The following is a 15,984-nucleotide window of genomic DNA, read 5'->3' on the forward strand; positions in this document are numbered from 1 at the left end:
ATTGCTCCGTGTCAGAGCACTGGCTATGAATTTCAGACAGATCAGGCCTTAACAAAAAATGTATCAACAGTTCTTTTCAGTTTCTTTTCTTTTTACCCACAGCTACATCCACTTCTGTCGGGCCTCACTAGGGCTGGGTATCATCACTGATTTCTAGAATCCATTCGATTCCAATTTACGAGGTCCCGATTCAATTTTGCCTCAGACAGTCAGAAATATATTTCTGATCATTTATCAGTACTGATACTGTGAGACTTCAGAGGTGTAGCATCATAGCAGATGCCTTTGTGTCAAAGTAACTGAGAATAAAACACAGAAAAACATGAAGGAGATTTTCCTGGCCTGGCTTTTTATAGCAGATAAACTTAAAAATGTTCTGCAATTTTGCATAATTTTAAAAACTTTAAATTAGGCTTTCTTGTCCAAGGTCCATCCAACCATTCTTCTGCTTTATCCGGGGCTGGGTCATGGGGGCAGCAGCCTAAGCAGAGAAGCCCAGACCTCCCCCTCCCCAGCCACCTCCTCCAGCTCATCCGGGGGAACACCAAGGCGTTCCCGGGCCAGCCAAGAGATATAATCTCTCCAGCGTGTCCTGGGCCTGCCCCGGGGCCTCCTCCCGGTGGTACATGCCCGGAACACCTCACCCAGGAGGCATCCTTGTCAGATGTCTGAGGTCATTTAAGTTAAAAAAAAAAACACAAACAAAAACAAAAAAGAGACAGCGGCTGACACCGTTGTGAACAACAATAGACTGGTGGGTAATAATGAGTGAATGAATAATGCAGAATACAGAGGTTTGAGATGGGAAACTGTTCACGTACACAGTAAGCTGTTCTTAAAGTTTGATTTTTATCGTGGTGGAAGCAAAACAGCAAAAGTCAGAGGGAATTAATGATGACATTTATCAAATGTGAAGCATAGTTTGGATCTTGTTTTGCTGCTGGTTCAGTGAATTTTGGTTGGAGAGAGACAAAACCTGTAGATCAGAATTGAGCGGAAAAAAGACATAAGTAAAACCCAACTGCTTAACACTTTAGTTCAACATTAACTATAGTTGTTCCTGTTACGACCCCCTCTGCTAGGCGACAGGAGGGGAGAAACATACACAAGCCCTCTCACGAAATCTGAGTAAATAAGGGGTTTTATTACAAACATTAAACTGAAAACTGACGGGGCTGATCAACAGGCCACCGGGGAAACAATTAATACACAATGAAAAGAACAGGCAAGAGTAAAAGATAAGGGTTAACTAAGGCAAGCCAGCACCACAAAACTCTAATGAAACTAAGTTCAACTATATACCAGGTTTAAACAAATAGCAACACAGCAAACAGGTTTAACAAACAAGCTTCACATGCAAAGCAGACGAGGAAGACACTGCATGTTCACTTCAGAGCAGCAGTACCCCATAGTGTGACGGCTCTTCAGCCTTTTATACTCCCAGGTGCAGACAATCAGCCAGTCAATTGGTCATGGAGTGGTCATGGGATCTCCAGGCAGCCAATCGTCCGCGAGGTCTGGCACACTGTGATCTGCATAAAAGAAGGCTGGCACAGGACTCCCAGCAGCCAGTCATCCACGAGTCCTGGCACACTTAGATTTGCATAAGCACAAAAGGGTAACAGTAACAGTTCCTCAGACTATAGACATTGACAGACCACGTGACTTTCACGCATTGCATGCCGGGAACTTGTGGCAAAACAATCCAAGTACCGCATCAAATGCAAGCATTTGCAGCACCGCAAAACATTCATTCTCCGGTTCCAATAAATTCTTGGTTTTTCTTTGCCCCCCAAAGAAGGTATGTACAAAACGAAGGAAACAATGCCGGTCCATACAAAGACAGACTTGATGAAAAGTCAAAGAAAAGATACGAGGAAAAAAATCAAACGAGTGAAAGGGTTAGACCCTTACGAGCACACAGAGTGGACAAAATACGTTAGCGTGCTGCCCACTTTCACCACGCTCATATTTATAATCATACGGTTCTTGGAGTGAGTGCATACACTCATGAAGTTTAGTAACTTCAGGTCACTGCAACAAGCCCAGGTACAGTTTACCGACGGATGGGTGCAGGACCTTGAAATGCACCGTGTAGAAAGTAAAGACCATCGTACTTATCATAAGTTTACCAGTCTCACAAATCGTCTTCATAAATACACATTCGTTAACCGTTTATTAATAGGACCTTTGAGCTCAATGGTAATTAATTAGCAGTGGAAATAATTTCTGGTTCGCATTACAGAAATGTAGCAGTGACAACAATATTGTATGCTGTAATCGTACTGGGCAATTAGTGATACAAAAAACCTGTTTTATCCTGTGAATAAAAGTATATGTTTTTGTCAATGTACCATAATAACAGAAGCGAAACGCAATATTGTGTCAGGACAATTCACTATTTATGCACAATAAATAAAGGAGCATAGCGCCACAATTTCTGTTCAGCGTCAGACTTGCTTGTAACCTATATCACCAGTTATGTTATGAAAAATGATGTATTAACAACTACAAAACACTGACCTTTGTGGAAATGCTTGGAGCAGCCTAACCTGTGAGCTGGAGTGTTCTGGGACGTTATATTTGGTCTTTGAATGGCTGCAATCCAGGCCATCCGTCGTGTCTTTGTTACTTCAGAAACATGGCTCGAACAATTTCTCTTCCATGATGTAATCCGATAACAACTGATCTCTTTACCCGTCGGCTTCCCGTGGCTGTCATGCGACTGGCTATTGCAGTTAATGTTGAAAATCTCCCAATTCTTTTAATCTTTGGGCTGAAGAAAGGACAATACTCGGTGTATATATGCTCAATCAACAATCATTTATTTCCATACAATTCAACACAAAGAGCATTAAAACATCCGGACGGGAGAGATGCTGCCAGAGGGTCAGGCACATGTCTCAAAATGGTGGCAACTTTTATAGCTTCTGACAGCCCCCACCTAGTCATAAAAGCTACATGTTCACATGTTTTTCTACTTCTTAGCGAGACTGGCTCCTGACCTTGGCTCCCTGTCTTCCTACAAAGGTGGGGGTATGGAATGTGGTTTATCTCTTCTGCCCTAGACGCAGAGTCTCCTTTCTCTTCATGATTCAGCAATAAAACATGTCAAGAACACAGTGTGAGACATTCACAGCAGATCAAGGATACAGAGTGATGCACATTTATCTAATAAACTAATATGTAAATATGTTCTGTTAACTCAAAAGTATAATGAGAACTAGACTACATACACAGCACACCATCTCAACTAAAGGATAATATATGTCCTACAGCTGTTAACATAATTCAACTACATTGACTATGGTCATAAAATAACATATGTTTTACTCATAATCTTCACATTAATAATACAACAGCTTCTTGCCACTTTTTGTGTTTATTTTTATCGCCGTGTAACTGAGTCCAATTGAAAGCCTGCGTGCGCTAGTAACTCTTGCCACGAGTTCCCAGTATTGTTTGCAGTTTTACCCCTGAATGACGTCACATTTTCGATCTCTATTGCCACATGGGGTGAAGAACTACATAAACTGTGTCTCTCCTTATCCGCCTGTGTGATTCGGAACTAAGATTGAGCAGCTCAGTAACCGTCTCTGCCGGTATAAGAACTATAACTTTCTCTCCAGTTACACAACTGCAGAGTACATAGACTCTCTTCAGAGTTTTGAAATAAGAGACAGCGATGTGTTCCTCGTGTCTTATCCAAAATCAGGTCAGTGAGAAATCTCTGTAGCATCCCATTATTTTGCAGTTTTATTCTGTCCAGAGTGATCCACTGGTCAGATATGATATCCAATACATTTTTCCTCAAAAGGCACCATATGGGCTCAGCAGATCATCACTTCAATCTATGAGTTGGATGGGCATGTGAATGAATATCTTACCAACTCACAGAAGATGCCATGGCTGGAGTTCACATGGGGTGCATACACTCGTCGCCCCTCTCCATGGCTCTTCACATCACATCTCCCCCAGGTTCTCATGCCTCCAGGACTGATGGACAAGAAGGGAAAGGTCAGAGCTGTATAGACGCTCAAGCAGCCTGAAGAAAGAGCTGGTTTTGAGATGTAGTATGACAAAGTTCTTTAAGTGGTTAAAAATATAATTTGCTCAGTATTTATGAGTAATTGTATGAAATGATAGATACATTTGTTAAAGAAAAGCAAAATTTTATTGAAGTTTTACTGTTAAGGAATGGCATTAAAGGATTAGAGGCAGTATTTGTTCATATGAAATTCAGATGGTAAATGGTAAATGGTAAATGGCCTGTATTTATATAGCGCTTTTACTAGTCCCTAAGGACCCCAAAGCGCTTTACATATCCAGTCATCCACCCATTCACACACACATTCACACACTGGTGATGGCAGCTACATTGTAGCCACAGCCACCCTGGGGCGCACTGACAGAGGCGAGGCTGCCGGACACTGGCGCCACCGGGCCCTCTGACCACCACCAGTAACCACCAGATGTTTTTTCTTAGTCAGTTACATAGCACTAATAGCACGAATAGCACACAGCTTTTTGAAACATAGACACTCCTGAGTAGAAAAAACAAACATAGCAGCAAGTAGAATGCTCAAATGAAGCTTCAAAATGTGGTTTCCATATCAATGGGTCACCTTATGGTGACAACATCTAGCTTTTATATACAGCCAATGAAAACAAGTTTGCTTATAAAACAACCGTATATATAAAACTTCATATATAACTTTATATATAAAACAACTCTTAAAACTAGTAGAAATTACTAAACTGCTCAAACTCAAGATATTGTTAAAGAATGAGTGATTTTAAAAGTGGCATGGATTCTGTTTTTTCGTTTTGTTTTTATGTCAGATTGTGTATTTGATGAGGAATCCAAAGGACAACATGGTGTCTTACTATCACTTCAGCAACAGCTTTGCAGACCTTGAGACCCCTCAGAGCTTTGCTCAGTTTTTCGAGTGGTACCTGACGGGAAACGGTACGTGTCTTCATCTCCACTATCTGCCTAATGATGATGACCAAGAAGAGTCCAGGTCTGATAAATGATAACAGATATCAATGTGATCAGGAAGAACTGAAATTGATTATTTCAAACTGAACTGTTTGACATACTTACCCAAGTGCACAGACTAAGGGATAATAGCACATCCATATAGAAAAAAAATATATGGCTTTATAGTCAAAGGAGCTTGCAAAGAAAAGCGTCTGGACTTCTTTAAGTTACTTGAAGACGTTTCACCTCTCATCTGAGAAGCTTCTTCAGTTCTAAGGTCAAATGGTGGAGAGTCCCAGATATAAACCTAGTGGGAGTGACCCCCCAGAGAGGGACAAAAGGACCCCCTGATGATCCTCTAATCGCCTGACCCAAGGTGTGAAACTGGGTGTGGGTCCCAATCAGCCAGAGTTTCGGGTGAGTTCATTGTGAAACCTGGCCCCACCTTATCATGCGGATTCCTGAGATCAGATGAAGAAGCTTCTCGGATGAGAGGTGAAACGTCTTCAAGTAACTTAAAGAAGTCCAGACGCTTTTCTTTGCAAGCTCCTTTGACTACGATGACCTGGATGACTGAGAACCTTCACAGACATATGGCTTTATACTTCTTCCACATAGCATTTCACAAAAATACTTTTGATATGACACATACTGCATATCTATTAGTTACTTTACAAATTAAAACAGTGGTACCTCAGTTATTTGACTCTTGACGTTGTAAAACCTTTTTACCAGATTGAGCAATTAGCAAATAAGATAAAAAACACACAAAGAACGTTCTGTCCACCTACCTGTGCTTGTGTCTTTCCTAAGCAAACAGAGGTGGGTCACACAAAAACAGCTTGTAATCTTTTGAACTCATTCCCCTTTTGACCCTTTAAATCACTGACATTCTGGTATCATTAATATACTTTACTTCACTTTAATCCAAATTGAAAGATTTCCTAAAGCACTGACTTTGTTCTAACATTGTTTTTTGCTTTTGATAAAAGTTCAGTCTTGTGGCTGTAAGTGATTTACTCCAAGTTAGCTTCCAACATCCGAAGAGGACCACTTGTGAAGAGGACAGTGCTGTTCCACATCTATTATTAAAACAAAAACTCCAAAAAGATATTTGTTTGTGTAGCAAAAACCTTTTTTCTTCCTCTACCTGTTATCATGCTGCTGGTATTAGAATTGTAGTGGGGTAAATACAGTCAACAGACACTTGATTTTAAATTAAAATGCCAAATGACCAGATTCCTTATGCTGCTATACAGTACCAGCATCATCCTGGTTTGATCATGTCAGGGAGTGGTATTCAAACAGAGACCAGTACAACATCCTCTTCCTGACCTACGAGGAAATGATTTTGGTAAGATGTTTCTTCGCATTTTTGTTGTTCCTAAGGAAACTGAAATAAAATATCTGGCAGAGTTTAAGGTTCTTTTTCTCTTGCCTTCCTGCGTTTCTTTCAGGACCTGAAAGGATCAGTGAAGAAGATCTGCAACTTCTTAGGGAAAGACCTGACTGAAGCTGCTATCAGTCAAGTTGTGGAAAAAGCTAAGTTTGAGAACATGAAGAATGACTCGAAAGCAAACTATGAGCACCTTCCACCAGAGAAGTTCAGTGGAAAATTCCTGCGCAAAGGTAACATAACAGACCTGCAGCTGCTGTGCAGACAAATGTGATATCAGGTGTTGTGTTTTTGTCTTTATTACAGGTCAGATTGGAGACTGGAAGAACACACTGACTGTTGCACAGAGTGAAAGAGTGGATCAAGTCCGTCAGGAGAAACTTGGTGATTTGCCTTTGAGGTTCATCTGGGAATAAGCAGAGCAGCTCTTCAGGGTCTCCCAGTAAAAATACTGGCAGTGGCATGTTGTACACCTCAGGCCTCCTAGTAGATACACCTGTGTTATCACACTCACAAGATTTTCAGTAAACTTCATCTCTGTCCTGAGGCCACTGAGATTTATACTCACCCAACACTTTTAGTAGATACACCTGTTATCAATTTGAAAATCCTGTGTGGCTTCATTCTCGAGTTATCACATTTACAAACTGTCCACCTGTCCGTTCATTAGGGTGACAAAAATATCCCATCAGTGTTGTAAAAAAAGTAATAGTAACTGTTATTCAAATATTAAGTAAATTCATTTTCTTCTTTTATGAAAAAAATCAAACAACCATCAGACTTGTCCTTTGCAAACAATTTCCCGAGTTTATGTTCAGTCACTTGCTTCAGATTATATTCGAGCATCTTCTGACTACTCTGCCCATGAGCAAGCAGTTTTCAGTCACATCCACTCCTTGTTTATCAAGCTCAGTGTTGTGTCCGTTGTGCTCAGCTATAAAATGCTTTATGACATGTTTTGAACTTCAGTACAAGAAATAAAACACAAGACATTAAAGGTAGTTGTATAATCTGCTATTGCCTTTATTGAATGTCAAAAGGAATTCACTTGTTTCTCAGTGAAGGATCAAGGCTGTTTTGGTCACTGAAGCTGACTCCACACTTCAATTATCATCATCTGAAATGAAAAGGGTTCAACATAAGTGCAAGAAGAATCTGATTTATGAACAATGAACACTCAAAAACCAAAGACACACAAACTTTGGAATTTATAATTTAAAAAAAAAAAAGTGCAGACAAATGCATTTCTTCACCGTGGAATTGAATTATTTCATTTATAGCATTTGAAAGATGAGCTGTTAAAAAAAACCCCAAAATGTTTCTTTGAGGTTACAGGCTATTTTTTCTTTTTTTTCCTTTTTAACTCTGAGTAACTTCTTGTGACCCCAGAGGTTCATGTGATTGGATGTTCCAAAGAAAGTGTTCAAAAACAATGACAGCAATCATAAATAAAAGAATATGTCAAAAAAAATAGCCACTGGTCATTTCATAATCACCATGTTTCTTGTTAATGCAGCATAAGGGAGCCACTGGAGAGAAAAAGACCTTCTCAACCCCAGAAACAGACTTAAGAATTAAGTTTTATAAAAAGACCAAAACACTAAGAGAAAATGTGATTTTATCAAATTCCAACAGTTTCTTGGATTTTTACAGAGTTTATATCTGTTCTCTGACAACTAAGCATGCAGTCTGGTCCAGTACAGATGTGATAATGTTACTCCACAAAGTTACACCAAAATGGGCTAAAAGTGACAAAACACTCAAATTTGAGCACCAAACACTGAATGTGCAAATGTAGCATGCATTACAATCCATTTAAAAATATGAATTAGTTAATCGACTGGCATTTGTGGCCCTGACCAATGAGGGCAGCAGCACCGTCAGCTGGTCGGGCACATCCCTGCTGTCCTGTGTGTAAGAAACATTTGTACCTGAAGAAATCCTGCACTTGTATTCACCGCTAACACACACCAGTGACAGAAACCATTTTCACACCAGCACCAACATGTTAAACTGGAACATCCTGTGCTTCCCACACAAGCTTTAGTTCAACCTCTATTTAAAATAGGAGCTAAACCATACCTTCTTCCTCCTCGTCTTCTTCATCCTCCTCCTCTTCCTCATCTTCATCAGAGCTGAAGGTCCCATCAGGTAGGCTGTACACACGGATCACTTGCTGTAGATGAGAAACAGAATATCAGCTTGTGAGCTCACACACCTCCCAGCTGCCTTTCAGTTCTGCTCTCTGCGCCGGCTCACCTTGTTCGGGTCCTTCAGGATCAGGTACTTGCCCTCGTCCAGCTTGAGGCAGATGTCGATGACGCAGCGCAGGATTCCCCAGGCGTTCTCCATGCTCAGGTTGATCTGGCTGGCGAATTCATTGGGTTTGAACTGCTGGGTGCCCAGGATGACGTGGCGAGCAGAGTCTTTCACGTGGTACCGAGAAACGTACCTGGAGAAACCACAGAGTGATGCAGAGACAGTCAGTCCAGCTTACTGCCTTGGCCTACGAGCACTGCAAGAAGGAACTGGATTGCTCCTCAATCAATGATTGGTGAAAAACCTTTTTCTGCATCTTAATATTTAAATTAGCCTCCTCTCCTTTAACACACAGAATCGGAATCTCGCTCCTCACCCCAGTTTCAGGTACTCTGATCCAGCCAGCATGGCGCAGCAGGTCCAGCGCGCCAGTTTGTAGCTGTTATTCTTCAGCTCGGTGGCCAAGACGGCTCCTCTCTGAGAGTCCAGCTTCTGACGCCAGTCCACACCATTACAATACTACAGGACAAGACAAATCAGACGCACCAAAGCTTATAAACAGAACAGCATATACTTAGCTGAAGGAGGAGGTTAACTGCCTGTGAACAGAGGAGTGGCTCTAGTAGCGGATGCCTTAAAAGCATCTGGAATAACAAAACTGCCTTCATTACAGCAATATTTCACAGAGTCTGAATCTGGAGATGTGTCACCACTTCTGATTTTTACTCACTGAAAATTCACATCAGACAGATGCAGCTGAGAGGTACAACCATGGTTATTTTTAACACAGCATAGACTCTGTTCTGTGTGAGGTGAAACATCTGGAAGGACCTATGTCTGTATGAGAGCTTGGTCTCCAACAATAGACTCAACCCACAAACATAGCTGACCATAGGTTCAGAAGCACAGAAGGAGTCCTACTTCCTTTTGCTGACATCTAGTGATCAAACATGTGAAGTACAGAATGCAGCAGTTTTTAGAAGCACGTGAAAAAGACTGAGAAAAAACACATTTCTGGTTTTTTTGGAATTGCCATTTAGGCCTATTTGTTTTCTCCAGAGCACCTTCTTTCCTTATTTTTCTAAGTTTTTGTAAAAACGGTCAGGGAGATATATCGAATACATTTTAAGCTGAGCAGATGAAGACGCTGCACCTAGCAAGGGCTTTAATTATTTCGGGCCATTTCCTCGACTAACAGACAGATGAGCCTGACTGACTAAGCTCTACTTCATTAAACCCGTTTCCTGTCTTACCCTGGAGTCCCACTCATTCAGAGTCTTGACGTTAATGAAGGACACTTCTCCACTGGCTCCAGTCATCACGCCATCGTGCTCACAGCGGACGATCAGATCGATGTCTTCTCCGAGCTTCCAGTGACGGTACCTTTAACACAAATACAAAATATCAGGAATTAAACCCAGGAATATTTACTACAGCAGTTACAACAGCCTCTTGTTCTGCTGGAAAGATGAGAAATTACAAATTGGTTTGAAGCTACTGAACATACCGGTAAGCCACAGATGCCACCTCACTCTTGTCCATATCCTCCTCCACAAATGGGTTTGAGTTAGGAAACTTGTAACGGTCTCCACCCTACAAGAAAGAAAACAAAGACCACTCACTTTCATGAGCCAATTTTGTTTAAGGCTAGCTTAGCTTAGCACAGAAAGGCGTTGGGGCTTCCAGTCATGTGACTTCGTACCATGCGTAAACACTGCTGGCTGAAGTTGTGGTTAATGTACGTGGCCTCCATGGCCAGGTTGCGAGGAGAGTTGAAGGAGTTGCCCTCATCCTGGGGAGGCTCGTTGGCAGTCTCACTCACAGTTAGCAGATCTGAAGGGAACAGTTGGAGATCAGAGCGTCAGTATGGCTGATAGAACTCAGTCATGTTCACTGGTGAATGTTTTGGGGCATTTTTTCCCCACAATGAGAACGTCTTTCAGGGTTGTAAATATATGTTACATTCAAGTAAACAAAATGCGGGGTAAATAAAAGAGTGGTTTAAAAATTCTCATTGCAATCCTTCAAATTTTCTTCTCTGCAGAAAAACACCTGGGTCATGAGCTGTTCTCTCAGGCTTTATTTACAGTCAAACTTGTTTTTCCGAGCAAACTAAGTGTAAAACATCAGAGTGAAACCAGCTGCTGGTGACTACAGGTCGCTCACCAAAGTCTGAGTTATCTCTCTTGTCGAAGAACAGCTTGTTGCCCACTCTCTGCACGATGATGTCCCAGGAGTTGACTGAGCGCGTGCAGCACATCAAGGTGGCCAAGATGGCATCAGTGGCAAACACGTTACCCTGAGTCTTAGCCAGCTGGAGGGAGGAAAGAAAGAAATAATCATGTAAGAAAGCTGCCAAACACAGGGTTCAGACAGCAATGCATTTTCAGGCAACATATTTTTTTACCTTGCGGATGACGGGGTCGTCGGTGGTAGTAACAGTGTGGAAGATCCTTTTGATGCTCTTCAGCTGCTTCTCGTTGCGGGTGGTGATTCGATCAAAGGCCTTATCGTAGTACTCCAAAGCACCACAGCACTCACTGCAGGAAATGAGAAGTGAAACCTCATCATCACCTGCATTTCCCCCCTATAATAATCTATTACAAACAGCGGCTCAGCTTCACCTACATGTCAAGGGGGTCAGACACCTCCATGTATCTCATCTTCATCAGTCTGGGGAAGTCCATCTCCTCCTTCACCTCCCAGTCACTCCTAACCTCCACAGAGGAGTCTCTGGGCTTCAGCTGCGCCTTCGTGAACAGACAAGGATGTCAAGAACAAAGTCAATAACACCACAGTACAAACACACCTTTGAGTCTTAAAACCTTGAGATCACATTATCTTTAAAAATGGGTTTAAACATGATGTGAGCCACAAAAGCAATCATACCAGAAAAAAAATGTAATTCTTACTGTTGGCAAGGGCTGAGATTTAAAGCAGCATATGCTGACATTACTTTGACTGAGATGCACTACAAAACTAGCCAATATTAAATGATACGAGGTCAGGCTCACTGGGATTTATTTACTTCTTAAGCTTATTTGTGAAACAGCCAGAGTGTGAAACTCAAATTTACGCTGTGGACAATATTCTTTCTGGACTTCCAGTATCAGTTTACCTTCCAGTTATTTTCTCGATTAATTGTTTACATCATAAAAATGAAAAAATCCAAAACAACCTGAAGCAAAAACACATGAACCTTCCCATTATTACATCACAAAAAATTGAATTTATATTTCAACAGTAAATAAACACCTGGGATTTTTGGTCCCATTTCTGACGGACACCAAACTGCTTTTGGAACTTCTTCTGCAGCCGCATTCGCTCTCTGACAAGACAAAAACATGGGATCAAACTTCAAGATGTGACGATTTCACCGCCTGTGACCAAAAGCGTTCAGATGTGCTCTCCTCTCACCTCTCTTTCTGCTTAGCGCTCTTCGGGAGCGTTTGCATGTTGAACTGCGTCATGTTCCTGCGGTCTTTGTCCCTGCGCAGGTTCCTCTGTGAAAACAAAAACATACTGTTACCAAAGTCCTAAAAGGTTAGATTAAAAACATTTAAATATCACCCACTCTGCGACGATCTGTCGTACCTGAGCAAACCTCATGCGGTTCCTCTGGTAAGCCGTCTTCTGGGTCTTGGCAGTGTCCACCAGCTGGAAGCTCGTCTCATCCTCCTCGTGAAAGTAGGCGTACTGACTGCCGCCTCCAAACTGAGAGGAATATTTATCTGAGGACAAAATAAACATAAACAATTAAGAAATCAGCAAGAAACCACAAAATAAATTGAAGGTTTTTTGATGATGTTTGAAATGCTTGTGCAAACAGAAAAGTAAATCAGAATATAAAAGAGAAGAAACTGTGATATCATACAAATAAAACAGATGTCGTGGTCTAATCCTGCTGATATTCTAATGAAACACAAGAAATTATCTTTTCCACATAATTTAGGTGTAACAGATTCGCTTGAAAACCAGCTACATTCAAGTCTATTTTCATCTAAAAACTTTATTTTAGATATAAGAAAATCAAAGAAAATCTGCCAAATAAAACGTACCAAAGAGGCAGATTTTGTACAGCTAGGGCTGTTCGATATAGCGATATATATCGGATGATGATAAAAAAAACGTCTATCATTTCCTATCACGCTATCGTTTGTTTCGTGGTGTTGTGAAATAAACTGTTTACGGCAATATTTGTTCATGGTTTTGATGGTCACTGTAGTGGCTATATTAATTTCTTAAAGTTCTCTCTTTCTCTTATATTTAATATAACCACACTACGGACGGACAAGCGCCTGTTTTTATGAGTTGTCATTAGCAACAACAACGGTAAAACCATTGCGTGGCTCCGCTGTCTGCTTGTTTGTTTTCCATGTAAACTTTTCACAATAAAGCTCAAGATCCTGTTGAGACTTTTCAAAATAAACTGAATCATGTGAAATAGTATGCAGAGAGTTTATGGATGAGAAGCAAAAAGAGCCGCCAGGTGCTAAAAAAATAAACCTTAGACTCAAACGTTAGAACAGGCTTTTCCCCGCAGCACGCCGTGTAATAAATACAAAGAAAACATCGGCCGTTACAACCTATGTGTAAAAATGTATAGTTTCATGCATCGTTTAAAACACTCGACTCCAGGTAAAGGACGCCCAGCTGAAAACACTTCACGCCAAGTCGAACTGCCCGAGATTCATCGAATTTACAGAAAATGTTACATTTTTGTGATTCATATCGTTGTCAGGACGATAAATGTCTTATATCGGGATATGAGATTTTGGTCATGTCGCACAGCCCTATGTACAGCTGTGACTTACTTGTGTATCTCTTGTCTTGGTAAGTAGCTCCGGTCCAGTCTGCAACCTACCAAACACAAAACACACAAAGTCAGTAAAAAAACAAACCCTGGAAAACCTTTTTCCTCTTTTCAGAGCAAAACTGATAACAAACCTTTCCCAGACGATCTCCTTTGCTGAACGGCTGGTAGGGCATGTCTTTAAATTTCTCAGGGACCGCACAAGGACCCCAGCCGGATGGGTTGTCCTGGATCACAGGGGCGTGGAACTTCGCCATGGCCTGAAGACAGAGGGGAAACGGAAAAAGACGACAAACCCTATGAGACCAAACATTAAAAACCTTCTGGGTCTAGCTGACTGATGGTACACATACAGGGTCTCAGGCAATGAGCAGCACTGATTTCTTCAGCAATGCACTAAAAGAAACAGGCATTGATCAGCTTGCGCAGTGGGCTAGTCATCACTGACCCCTGAAAGTCAACTCCATGATTTATGGCTATAATACAACATATTAAAACAGTGACAGGATTCTTCAGTTAAACAAATTTTCGTTTTAGTTACAATTTTGGCTTCCACTGATTGTTAAAACCGAATTGCAATAATTATTTTCTTTACAACAATTGCCTTGTTTGAGTTTTTATTTCATTTATCTCCTGCATAATTAGCCAATATAAGCAAGTCTTTGGGATAGTTTCTTCCCACATTTCTCTTTTCTTTAGGTGGTGGATCTAACTGATGTTTAGTTGTGGTTTGCCCCTTCTCAATTTTTGTTTTTTTTATCATTAAATGCTTTTAATGTGTCATGCTGTAGTATTTCCCACCATCTATCAACAAAGAGATTTTGGATCCCTTTGACAAAAACAGAAAGAGAATTCTGGTACATGAGTGCCTAAAAAGTACTTACATAGCTCGTGAATCAGTCATTACAGCTGTATGATCAACATAGGATCCTGCAGTACACCACTTGGGATCCTATGGTACAAGCTGTTGCCTAAGCATGTAACAAACACCTTTTGAGCTATTAGCGTGGGTGGAGGGTGTCTCTGTTACTCTATAATTAAATCAGCAGGGTGCCGTGGGGTTTCTATACCACAATGCTGTTTAATTACAATAAAGCAAAACAGAAGGGCTTTTGAACAAAAATGAATGTGTGTGGATGCACCCCAAATGATTTTAGTGTGGGGCAGTTTGACCTGTAGAAATCTGGTCTACTTTTGACACTCAAGGCTCAGTTACAGCACAGCAAATGCTGCATGCCCCACAGACATGAACCACAGGCCACAAATACAGTATTTAAATGGTTTAAATGTTGATTGACCCACAAGTGGGACATCTGGGCCATTTCAGATGGACCTGAGGTTGCATTCATCATACTTATCCTGAGTCAAGCCTAAATGTAGGCCACAGCTGCGTCAAATATTTCTTTGTAAGGTTTAGGTGATACAGTTAAAAAAAAAACAAGGAACCGGTATTGTGTTGAGCCCTTCAAGATAACATCTGGCATGCTCCCACCAACAAAGAACCGCTCTGTGGCTAAAATAAAACATCTCCTACTAACGCGGTGTCTTTTAAGACCGATGAACAAAGACCAATCAAGACAATCTCCAAAGCAGATTGAGTGCGCAGTAGACCTGACGTGGATCATTTCATCATCCTGTAATGCTGCATTAAAGTTGGTAACATAAAGTAATGATCGGTGCTCACTGCTGGTACATTCACGATTCTAAGATTTCAACCATAAGCACGTCCAAGGACATTATTTTATCGTTTGATTTGATGTTTAAGATTTGTGATATTAAAAACGAATAAATGGGCTCTTTACGGGCTTTCGGTAGCCAACTGGTAATAATCGCTGCTTAAAAACTAGACATACTAAGACTAAACGCACAGTTGCTAACTTGAGATCAGCCAGTGTAATTATTTAAAAGAAATAGAGCAGCATTGAAACGCTTTTTCTGCACCGTTAGCTCATTGTGGCTAACGCTAACCCTAGGCACCGCCAGGTGGTCATGCTAGCAATGCTAAGCTAACCGGGTGGAGCGCGTCACGCGCGTAAACACAAAACTCTGATGTTTGACTGAAAATGCTGCTAAAAACAGGCGCTTTTCACACGTCTGTGTGTGCTTTCTCTGCTCTTACCGTGAATTCTGTGTCAGTATATGGAGTCTTTTAATCCAGCAGTTTCTCTGACGCTGCTCTGCCCCAACACAGCGCCGGTATGAAAGGAAGTGCGAAGGGCCGTATAGCGCTGTGTTTCCTGCAGTGTTACAGCAGCAGCCGACGTAGTACGTCAGTTGTTTGTTTGTTTTTTACCGTCGTCTGAAATGAGCGTTCCCTAAAAAGTAAGATAACTGCTATTTTTACATTACATGAAAAAAAATACAGGTTAATGTATGTAATTTTAATAATTAATTAGGCCAAAGAGCAAATAAATGGTTGAATGGCCTTTTGAAATGTTACTCTCAAATTCTATGCTTATGAAGTTTAATTTTCAATATTGTTAAAGAGAAATACAACAATCATTCATACATATATACTGTAGATCTTTGGAT

At 41.0% G+C, this 15,984-nt stretch overlaps 1 protein-coding gene and 1 pseudogene across 3 annotated transcripts; one reads left to right on the forward strand and one right to left on the reverse strand.

The window, feature by feature from the left end:
- Positions 1–3,862: 3,862 nt before the first annotated feature.
- LOC101483100 (amine sulfotransferase-like) lies at positions 3,863–7,381 on the forward strand (annotated as a pseudogene). The gene is made up of 5 exons (XR_013098412.1): positions 3,863–4,017; positions 4,843–4,969; positions 6,244–6,338; positions 6,442–6,613; positions 6,687–7,381. The product of XR_013098412.1 is annotated as an amine sulfotransferase-like (transcript).
- eif3d (eukaryotic translation initiation factor 3, subunit D) lies at positions 7,380–15,713 on the reverse strand. Of its 2 annotated transcripts, none has more exons than XM_004556343.5 (16): positions 15,572–15,713; positions 13,587–13,712; positions 13,454–13,499; positions 12,234–12,370; positions 12,057–12,142; positions 11,895–11,967; positions 11,268–11,383; positions 11,047–11,179; positions 10,806–10,953; positions 10,342–10,472; positions 10,147–10,232; positions 9,893–10,022; positions 9,016–9,158; positions 8,640–8,832; positions 8,463–8,556; positions 7,380–7,497 (listed from the first exon to the last, which is right to left on the reverse strand). In XM_004556343.5, the coding sequence occupies exons 2-16, from the start codon at positions 13,707–13,709 to the stop codon at positions 7,484–7,486; spliced, it is 1,653 nt and encodes a 550-aa protein (XP_004556400.1). In that variant the 5' UTR covers positions 13,710–13,712; positions 15,572–15,713; the 3' UTR covers positions 7,380–7,483. The 2 variants fall into 2 exon arrangements, with proteins under 2 accessions (XP_004556400.1, XP_004556399.1); XM_004556342.5 differs by having other exon boundaries at positions 11,268–11,389.
- Positions 15,714–15,984: the final 271 nt, after the last annotated feature.

Source organism: Maylandia zebra, linkage group LG4, assembly GCF_041146795.1.
Source record: "Maylandia zebra isolate NMK-2024a linkage group LG4, Mzebra_GT3a, whole genome shotgun sequence".
NCBI classification, from domain to species: domain Eukaryota; kingdom Metazoa; phylum Chordata; class Actinopteri; order Cichliformes; family Cichlidae; genus Maylandia; species Maylandia zebra.